Source organism: Stylophora pistillata, unplaced genomic scaffold, assembly GCF_964205215.1.
Source record: "Stylophora pistillata unplaced genomic scaffold, jaStyPist1.2 SCAFFOLD_4921, whole genome shotgun sequence".
NCBI classification, from domain to species: Eukaryota; Metazoa; Cnidaria; class Anthozoa; order Scleractinia; family Pocilloporidae; genus Stylophora; species Stylophora pistillata.
In genome coordinates, this window is record NW_028290871.1 from 1 (window position 1) to 10,939 (window position 10,939).

The following is a 10,939-nucleotide window of genomic DNA, read 5'->3' on the forward strand; positions in this document are numbered from 1 at the left end:
GTTGTTTATAATTTTATACATCTTTAGGGCTTTTTGTTTCTCTCGTCGAAGAGATAGCCTCTCCCAATCGAGGGTGGAGAGAAGGTGGTTTAAGATCGTATCAATGGGTAATTTAGTAATAATTCTGGCTGCTCGATTCTGTAATTTTTGGAGCTTATCGCTTAAGTAGCCACTTAAACAGTCCCAGACAAGGCTGCAGTAATCAAAATGAGGCATAATCAAAGCGTTATAAATTTGAATTGCAGTTTCTTTGGGAACAAAGGGCCGTACACGTTTTAGGGCGCCTATAGCTGAAGAGACTTTCTTGCAAATCTCTTCAACGTGGCTACCCCTAGAGAGTTGGGCATCTATAGTAAGACCCAAAGATTTGGTCTTGTCGACTCTCTTGATAATTTGGTCATCAATTCTGATTTCTAAGTCGTTACATTGGCTAGATAGTCTCTGTCTTGATCCAATAATCATTAACTCTGTTTTGGCAACATTTAGACTGAGCTTGTTAGCTTTCAGCCAACGGCTAAGGTTATTCAATTCAGGGGTTAGAGCTAGCTCAAGCTCTGTTAATGTCTTAGCAGATGTCGTAAGATTGGTGTCATCGGCAAACATTCTTGGTGCGGCGCCCCCGCAAGGAGTTGAGAAGATCATTACTGTATATTAAAAATAGCAAAGGACCCAATATGCTACCTTGCGGCACGCCGCAACTTAGGGTACGGGCAGATGATAGTTTGCCATCGACACTACATCTCTGAGTTCGGCCACTCAAGTACGACGAGAACCACTGAATAGCTGCCAGATCGACACCCAAGTATGACATCTTGCGCAAGATTATTTCATGATCAATGGTGTCGAATGCCTTAGTAAGGTCAATAAAGACAACGCCGTTTAAGAGACCATTGTCGATATTTACCGACCAAGAATTTGTTGCCTCAAGCAAAGCCGTAAGCGTACTATGTAGAGAACGGAACCCTGATTGGCAACCCAATAGCAATTTGTTATCATCTAGATAACGAAAAAGTTGATTGTAAACAATTCTTTCAAAAACTTTGGAAATTATAGGGATTACAGATATTGGTCTATAGTTGTTAGGATCCGATTTAATACCCTTTTTGAAAAGAGGAGTCACTTTGGCCGTTTTTCAATCATTTGGATATATCCCCGTGAGGATAGACTTAGAGAAGATTGAGGTGAGAGAGGATGCGATGATATAAGCAGCCATTTTCAATAATTTACTTGGAATGGCTTTCTTTTCGTCAATTTTCGACAAAATGTTAGACACAATATCAACGCTCGGAATTTGTAAAGAAAACGAATGGGTAGAGTGTTCTAAATAAGACTCAGGATCAATATCAACGACAGGAATATCTTGTGCTAATACTTGCGCAGCGTTTGTAAAGTGATCGTTAATAGTTTCCAAAATGTCTATGGGACTACTTACTATTTTATCATTTACCTTAATCTCCAGAATATTCGTCGACTTACTACTCTTACGTGAAGTTAGCTCGTTGATCACATGCCAGGTTTTGCGCAAATTGCCTTTATTGGCTTTCAGGTTTTCGGAAACGTAGAGTTTCTTTGCAAGTTTAATTGCGTTGTTTGCCTGGTTTCTTGCACGCCTAAATTGATCCCATAAAGCAGGGTTATTGGAGGAGATTGCCTTCTTTTTAAGGAAATCTCGTTTTCGGATTTTACTCAGCAACTCTTTAGTAATCCAAGGAAATCGCTTTTTTCGAATTCTTTTCGATTTGCGTGGTGCATGTTTATCGACGCAGCAAAGGAACATTTCTTTCCATACACGCCACATTTCATTTGGATCAGAAAACAAATCGACATCATCCCAAGGTAGTTGAGTTCAATTAAGAACTTTTCTTTGTTAAAGTGTTTAAATTGTCGTGTTTCAATCACGCGTGGGCCAATACGGCAGTAGTGAGTCTTAGGTGGCAAAAAAACAAGAGAATGATCACTTATGCCAAGGTGAATAACACCAGAATTTGTAACCTTCTCTAGGGAGTTTGTTATGCATAAATCAATTCAAGTTTTTGAGGTCAGAGTGACACATGTTGGTTCAGTGATTAACTGACTGAGACCATAAGTATCGAAAATGTTTGTCAGATAGGAAGAATTAACTGTAACTGCTTCAGGCAACAAATTGCAGTTGATATCACCGAGTAAATATAATTCCTTACTTTCCGCGTCAATTTTTGCAATGATATTCTCAAACTCGCTAAATAGATTAGGCGAAGAACTTAGGGGTCGATACCAAGTACCCACCAGAAATGGTATACTTCGTGGCTTACTAATTTCAATAAATAGACACTCTAAATTATCGCTATTTAAATCATTACGTATTCGATAGTTTAGATTAGTGCGTATGTATGTACATATTCCACCTCCATTCCTTCCGTTAATTTTACGATCTTTTCTGACTGTTTCGAAGCCAGGTATATAAACTTCGTTATCACGTACTGTAGAGTCCAATTTTGACTCGTTGATATGTAAAATGTCAATTTTTGAAGAGGACATAAAAACTCTACGTTCATCAATATGAGACAATAAGCTCTTGATGTTAAGGGACGCAATGACTAAACCTCGACCAAAGATTGTTGGATAGTTGGACTTACTGCGGTCGGTACCTTTATGGACATCAGCCGAGTCGGATTCTCAGACGGCAATATCCTAGTCTACACGTAAATGGCTAATAAAATTTTGAGCTAGGCGTGTGGTGCCTTTCTTGTTTAAATGAAGACCACTTCGATTTAAGTGGCTAGTTTTTGAAATGTTTGAGTGGTCAACAGAACCCCAGTTCTTTTCTTTGCAACATTCCTTAAGAATTTTGTTCATATCAGGCACTTTGCAAGCAAGGGCTTCGTCATCTGATCTATCGATGAGACCGGATATAGATATTGTGGCCGAAGATTCGGAGTTGACTGCTTCGGCTAGGTCTATCAGTTCGACTGCACATTCACGAGGAGTATTGGAGGATCGTAAACTGTTGGTTCCAACATGGATAATTATCTCGTCTGAGTTTCTGCGCAGTAGCGGTTTGATGTGATCTTTCATGTCTTGTGTTGTGCATCCCGGAAAGGTGGCTATCTTAACTTGCGAGTTCTTGGACATTTTATGGCCTTGTAGGTATTTAAGAGTAGAATCCCCCACTATAACAGCCTTCTTCCGACGGTTGGACGGTGGATGGTCATGTTGATTCGACGAATTGAATAATTCAGTGTTTCGCACTCAGATTTCTGAGGACGAAGGAGATGTAATGTGTCCAGTAACAACGCTATTGCCATTTTGATTGCTTCTGTTTCTCTCGGTTCGATCTTCGTCTCGAAGAGCTTCAAATCTGTTACGGGTTTGAGTTATATTACTGGGCATTCTTTTTTCATTATGTTTTGCATTTGTACTTCTCTGCTGCGGCTTTTCAACTGACCAATCACTTGATTGTGGTTGATTGTTTTCCACTTCATTCTTTTCTCGCGTAATAATTGTTATTGCCAACTTTAAAGAAGCATTTTCTTGCTCTAATGACAGGACTCGGCTTTCAAGTAACAAACACTTTTCTTCCAAATCATTAATTGGATTGTCTTTTTTAGATATAGTGGATAATAGTTTTTCACACTTCTTTTTGTAGTCGAAGAGCTCGACACCTAGGGCATTGGCATCTTGTTTTTGAATATTTTCCCTAAGCTTTGTATTTTCTTGAACTTGTTTCTGAAGGATCAATAAATCGAGTTTTAATCCCTCAATATCGGCAGTGATTTCAGAGTTTGATCGTATCTCAGGACCATGTGGCTGAATCTCACTAACAGTCGACGCTTGAAAATTACACTGACCATTGTCGGTCTCTTGCAGTAGTGTAGGTCGTTGAGATCTACCGAACAATTAGTCCTTTTTACAGTTCCCGGCGCCATATTGGATGTGTAACCGCGCAAACATGATAGCGAGGTTAGTGTTGAGTCGCGTTGCGAGTTCTAGTGAGAGTTTAGTGAAATGTGGTGGTGCTCTGTCCTTTTCATCAAGATATTTCGACAATGAACGATACTTTCCCTACGCAGGATATTCCTCCTTCTTCGAAAAGAAGAGGAAGACACTGTCCCGCTTTTTGGTTGTGCTAATAGCTATTATGACACAACAGGCAATCCAACAGGTCTGCATTTCTTCTCGTTTCCGAATGGCGTCCAGCAGCGAATCAGATGGTGCAATCTCCTGAATCGCCAGCATGGAAAGGACGGATTCTTCATCACAAAATCAACTTCTTTGTGCTCAGAACATTTCAAAACAGAAGACATGCGAAAAAACGTGGGCAGGTCGCTGGAAATTGGTGAAAGGTTTATAATGTTTGTACGGTTGTTTTGTTGCTTGGATACCAAAAGAAAATGGAGCTTTGATTTTTGATATTGTAGTGTTTATGCTGGGATTTTTTTCTTCTTATTAAAAAGTGACATTTATATTTCTTTGTGCACTGTGGTCTTATACGATATCTGTGAACTGAATGTAAAATTATAAAATTATAATGTAAAACTAAAACGTAAAATTAAAAATTTAATAAAATCATGAGTTTATTATTATATATATGGGCAGAACCATCTCGATTAAACTAGTCAGTACCGAAAAAACCACGGAAAATGCCTGCTTAAAGGGTCCCAGTAGCAACTGTGACAACTCAAGAAGAGTCATTTGAAGTTGAACAGGAATTATTTCACCAAGAAGTTGAAGCAGCTGTGTCAACTGTCAATGCTGCTTCATCTTCACCAGCCCTGCAACAATCAGATGTTCTTAAGCTGCAACGGGAAATAGAGCTACTGCAAGTACAATTAGCTGACTTGAAAGAAAAACTAAGTGAAGTTGAAAATGAGGGGGATATATATCGGCGTGCCAATTTTCAATTGACAAAATTAAAGATGATGAGTCTGTGGTTCTATTTTATACTGGATTCCCAAACTATGGAGCACTCATAAGCTTCTATAATTTTATTAAACCAATGCTGGCAAAGATGCAGTACTGGAAAGGAGAGAAATTGTCGGAAGAGAGTCAGCCATACCAAACAGATGATAACAGAAGTAAGCCGGGGCCTTCAAGAAACTGTCATTCTTGGATGAATTTTTACTCATACTTATGAGACTAAAGGCTGGGTTATTTGTACAAGATCTTGCTGATAGATTTGGGATCAGCAAGAGCCTGGTGTCCAGAATCTGCATTACATGGATTAATCTTAACTAGGTGGAACTGAAAGAACCTTTCCCATCTCCAGCACAAGAACTTGTTCACAAGAATATGCTGCAAGAGTTTGCTCAATATGCAACAACTAGGATTATTTTAGACTGTACAGAACTGTTTATTTTTTCTTCTGTGAATAATAATGTTAATTATTGTCAATAGTGAGATGCAATGAATATATGAAGTTCATATATTTTGAACTGCGGTATTAGATACGTATGATGTGCGATCCTCGCAGTAGATAGCGCTATTTATGCAATAGCGTAAATCAGACCTGAAAAAAAAAAAAAATCAGGCCTGTACGGGACTCGAAGCACTGACCTCTGTGATACTAGTGCAGCGCTCTACCAATTGAGCTAACAAGCCAACTGGGAGCAGGCCGTTAAGTTGATTCGTAATAAACCCGTGAAAGTGATAAATGAGATGCAATGAATATATGAAGTTCATATGTTTTTTTGTTTTTTTTTTTGAACTGCGGTATTAGATACGTATGCTGTGCGATCCTCGCAGTAGATAGCGCTCTTTATGCAATAGCGAAAATCAGACCTGAAAAAAATCAGGCCTGTACGGGACTCGAACCACTGACCTCTGCGATACTAGCGCAGCGCTCTACCAATTGAGTTAACAAGCCAACTGGGAGCAGGCCTGCTCCCAGTTGGCTCCCAGTCTAAAAGTTCAAAAAGGAAGAGTTTGGTTGAGAATGATGTTTTTATATTTTATTATAAACGTACTTGTCCTTTAGCTGCTGTATCCCAGCCTGAAAACCATCCACTAAATGTATTTTCAAGTTAGCATGGTAAATCTTCCTAAAAAAGTCTTCTACGTGATATTTGAAGTAAGATTCCTCGTTGCTTCCCCGTGTTACTCCAAGTTTAAAACCGTCAGGTGGATAAAGAGACTTCTCGGTGAGCTATTGGAATGAAACAGGGGAAATTTAAAAAAGTTGAAAGAAAAGTTCAAGATAGATATTCCTGGCCTTAGCGCGTTCGTTTGAACTCCTTCTTTCAATAGTTTTGGTTGTTCTTTAACAGAACTTTGCATGCGTAGCTCATTTTATTAGAGCCTCTGTACAGATTATAACTCGAATGGTAGTTATGGCTCAGATTTTTTCTCTTTTGGTTCTTTTTTCTGTGTGACAAATGCTTCACGTTTTCCTTAAGGCAAATCGATTGTTGTGATAGTTTCTCAGTGAAACGAGTGCTAATTCTTAATGATATTTACAGTTCTAACGTCAGCGTGCAGCTTTCAAGCACTCTGGCGTTCTTACAGCGACATCGAGGCTTAAACTCACACGTTTTAAGAGGTAAGAGTTGCACTAGTTTAGTCTGTCACAATCTTTGAGAATATACATAATCGTTCTGGCGTAAAAAATAATCTCAGCCCTCGGAGTGACAGAGCAACTGCTTTTTCCAACTTGTATGAGTTGCATGGATGCGATAAAACTAAAATTACTACTATTCCACTAAACTTAGTGGAATACTCTTCAATTGAGTGCAGGTAAACAAAGCCAATGTATTCAAAGCAGTTCATGAGCCAAAAACCACACAGATGGATCCCTTGTAAACCGCCTAAATATGGCAATCGTGATGTTTGGTGTCCAACGTCGAGAAAGATGAGGGTCAATAGGACGAGTTTCCTGAACCAATTAGAGATCGTATTGAACGAATGTGAATTTTTTACACTCAATTGAAAAATGCTCGATAAATACTTACCTTGGCATCTCGTATACCACTGATGGGCAGTTTGTATGAATCCTCAAGTAAGAAAGCCATAAGATTTGCACAGTAGGTGTTTACCATGATCAAGGCCAGTAACACATAAACCGCTGACACGGTACGAGCGCTGTTGCTGCGGGGAGTCTTTTCCGCGCCAATGTCCTTAGTAAAGGCTACGCCCCATACATAACTCATGGAGTCTAGAAAGGAATAAGTAAGTAATGAATATTTAGACAGGATAGCCCAGTTCAGCTAACAGCTGGTTTAAATGGGGCCCTGTATAACACCCACCCATCCCACCCCAGGGGAGGACATCCACCACACAGTAATCTCGTGCGTGGGAAATTAACGTCTCCTGCCCCTAACCCTGCAGGAGACGGGGCCTACGGTTTATTCGTCCTTATCCGAGAGGACTAGAATATCTATCCATTTCTTGATATTATAGAAAGGTAGCAAATTCTTCTCAGTTATTTTAAGACCATGAGTATTGGTCCGGCCGGGGCTCGAACCCTCGACCTTCCGCACAACACAATCCAGCGCTTCAACCAATTGAGCTAACCGGGAGGTTTTAAATTCCGGTAATGATTTGAAACTGATAGAGTTAGTGAGATCATCCAGGTGAGGACACAATTCAAATCAAATTGCTTCCAGTGATGGTGCCTGAGGTTTCGACAAACTTATTGAAAGTCATCATCAGTTTTAAGATGACTTCTGGTTAAGATGTCGCAAAGTCAGTCGCCATTTACGATAATTTTTTCACTGACCTCTGCGCTAGTATCGCAGAGGTCAGTGGTTCGAGTCCCGTACAGGCCTGATTTTTTTCAGGTCTGATTTTCGCTATTGCAAAAATAGCGCTATCTACTGTGAGGATCGCACATCATACGTATTGTCAATAGGCTCTTCGAAATGTTATGTTTGAAGAATAGAACTTTGAAGCTCCTTCCCATAAAACATAGTTTATCTCGCGTTTTATTGTCATGCCAATCACTTCCCTTATTTACAAAATGTACAATGGTACCTTATCTTGATTTTACAAGCCCAACATCATCTTTTTTCCCTGAGTACTAACAACATTAATATTAATATATTACTTAATGTAAGGAAAGATTACACCTAAATCAATTTGAGCATTAAATCTGAGCTGGAGAAGGTGAAGCAGCATTGACAGTTGACACAGGTGCTTTAACTTCTTGGTGAAATAATTCCTGTTCAACTTCAAATGACTCTCCTTCAGTTGTCACAGTACCTACCAGGACCCTGTTAGCAGGCATTTTCCATAGTTTTTTCGGTACTGACCAGTTAAATCGAGATGGTTCTGCCCATATATATAATTATTAAACTCATCATTTTATAAATTTATAATTTTACATTTTAATTGTACATTACAATTTTACATTCAGTTCACAGATATCGTGTAAGACCACAGTACACAAAGAAATATAAATATCACCTTTTTAATAAGGAGAAAAAAATCCCTCCCCCCCCCCCCCCAAAACAAAAATCCCAGCATAAACACTTCAAAACCGAAAATCAAAGCAGGCATTTTCTTTCGGTACCAAGCAACAAAACAACCGTACAAACATTATAAACCTTTCACCATTTTCCAGCGACCTGCCCACGTTTTTTCGCATGTCTTCTTTTTTGAAATGTTCTGAGCACAAAAAAATTGATTTTGTGATGAAGAATCCGTCCTCTCCATGCTGGCGATTCAGGAGATTGCACCATCTGATTCACTGCTGGAAGTCACTCGGAAACCAGAAGAAATGCAGACCTGTGGATTGCCTGCTGTGTCATAATAGCTATTAGCACAACCAAAACGCGGCACAGTGTCTTCCTCTTCCTTTCGAAGAAGAAGGAGGAATATCCTGCGTAGGGAAAGTATCGTTCATTGTCGAAATATCTCGATGAAAAGGACAGAGCACCACCACATTTCACTAAACTCTCACTAGAACTCGCAACGCGACTCAACACTAACCTCGCTATCATGTTTGCGCGGTTACACATTCAATATGGCGCCGGGAACTGTAAAAAGGGCTAATTGTTCGGTAGATCTCAAATAATTGGCATCTTGCGTATCAGTTGTCTCTCTAGATTTCTTGTTAACTAATTCAAACAGCTTATCCTTTAAAGCGGGACCATCGTAGCCCTGAGCGTTCAGAGTTCTTTGTTTCTTGAAGTACCAATTGATGATGATATTGTCGTTTAAACGTTTAAATTGCTTTGTGTTCCCACCAGGCGTTAGCCACTTTCCTTGCAGTTTTAGAACATTTTCCACGAATTTCTTTAGTGACTCCAAGTCATTCATCCATACCAACTTCCCGTCATTAAGATGACGATATCTAACTCACAAGACTTTGGATTGAGCGAGGACGACTCGGTTTCCAAAACATTAACGGCATCAGCATCGGAGCTACAGAAAGTCCGTCCGTCCGCCATGACAGCCATGATGTACTTGATGTACCATGATTACAAAGCAAAGAATGAGTGATTTGAGGATCAGTAAAACCCTCTGTCTCGAATATATTTCGTGACAAGTAAATTGTTTTGATAAATACACTCCGGCAAGCAAATTCACCGTCTCGTCCATGTGTTGCAGACGCATCCTGAACAACTCTTTTGCCTCAAAATCGAAAACGCGGACAAGCAATCAAGAAAAAATAACATGACAGAGAGGTTTATATTTATCATCCCCTTAAACATTTCCGGTCTATCATCGCCTGAACCATTTCTGGTCTTTTTTGTTTGTCGAATTTCAAGTATTTCCTTTCGATCAACAGCGTTTGAGAGGTCATTAGCAAGAGCTTGCTGTGTAAGAGTTTCCGTTTTTAAGCACAAGAGTAGGTCAATGTAAGAAATGAAGAGATTAGAAAGTGGAGAGTTGTTATTCAAACAGAATTTGAAGTGATGCAGCGGTTTTCGATTCAGGCAACGTTTTCATGCCTTCTTCGATGGTTCATCGGTGAATAGTCATTGTAAATCAGGGTCTACGCTATATAACCCATGCATGGTACGAGCCCTTGAATTGATCTCTGCTCACGATCAATCCAAGAAACAGGGGCCCGTTTCTCGAAAGTCCCGGTAACTTAGCGGGCCCGAGGCCATGTTTTAAAATAAAAATTCAAAGAATATAAAAGCAGGCTCTGGCCCCCAAACCACTCCATTTTGTTTCTTTAGTTGATGGTTTCATTTTGTTGTTTTCAAAACTTTTGAAATTCCCATCCTGAATGAAAACAGAACCGCTTTACGGGTCCGTTAAGTTACCGGGACTTTCGAGAAACGGGCCCCTGCAGGGTCGATATCAGGGAATGGTGAATTGATTTCTTTGCTTCGTCCAATATGCAGATAACGAACTTGGATCGTTTTAGTTTGGCTTACGTGTCATTGAAGTACTATAATATACGATGACGGGTCAGGTTGAATTATATTTAATATTTCCATACAAAAAAACAACTAAAAAATATAACTAAGCCTTCGACCCTCTTTCAAAGAGGTGACTATCTGATATCTAGAACCTAACAGTTCAGTTGCACATTGTATGAATGTGTTCTTCAGATGAATCATTTACAGTGTGGCCAAACTATTAGTAAAACCAGTTTTTCCCTTGAGTTGCCATTAATCAGCATTCATCAAGGCGTCCATTCGATCAGTGAACGCAATTAACTTTTAAAACACTATAAATCCTAAATGTCTGCCGAGAAGAAACGCTTTCAGTTGAATTTGCCTCCTTCTTGCGATTGTTGACGTTTCTTGAACGTGAGGGAGTTGCTGTTCCTACGAGCTCTTTCGAATACTGCGGTTTCGAATACTTCACGCGAAAAAGTGTTCAGAGGAACATTCAAACCCACGAGTCAGAAGTTGCACCTTCCCCTCCTTGTAATTTATACGTTTTCTTTTTACTTTTATCGACCTGAGCGTATGTTGGTTCTTCTTGGGGCTTTCCACCCCCGTCAGGGTAAGCCGGCGGGGCACCTGGAGGTAATCCTTGAACACCCCCGCCTCTCTCGACACCCGGC

The 10,939-nt window shown here is 39.8% G+C and overlaps 1 protein-coding gene and 1 pseudogene across 1 annotated transcript; both read right to left on the reverse strand.

The window, feature by feature from the left end:
• Positions 1-2,612: 2,612 nt before the first annotated feature.
• LOC148715701 (uncharacterized) lies at positions 2,613-3,905 on the reverse strand (annotated as a pseudogene).
• A 2,015-nt stretch (positions 3,906-5,920) lies between these two features.
• LOC148715702 (glutamate [NMDA] receptor subunit 1-like) lies at positions 5,921-7,485 on the reverse strand. Its single transcript, XM_088746607.1, has 2 exons — positions 6,924-7,485; positions 5,921-6,121 (listed from the first exon to the last, which is right to left on the reverse strand). Exons 1-2 carry the CDS (start codon positions 7,119-7,121, stop codon positions 5,921-5,923), a joined length of 399 nt encoding a protein of 132 aa, XP_088602733.1. The 5' UTR covers positions 7,122-7,485.
• Positions 7,486-10,939: the final 3,454 nt, after the last annotated feature.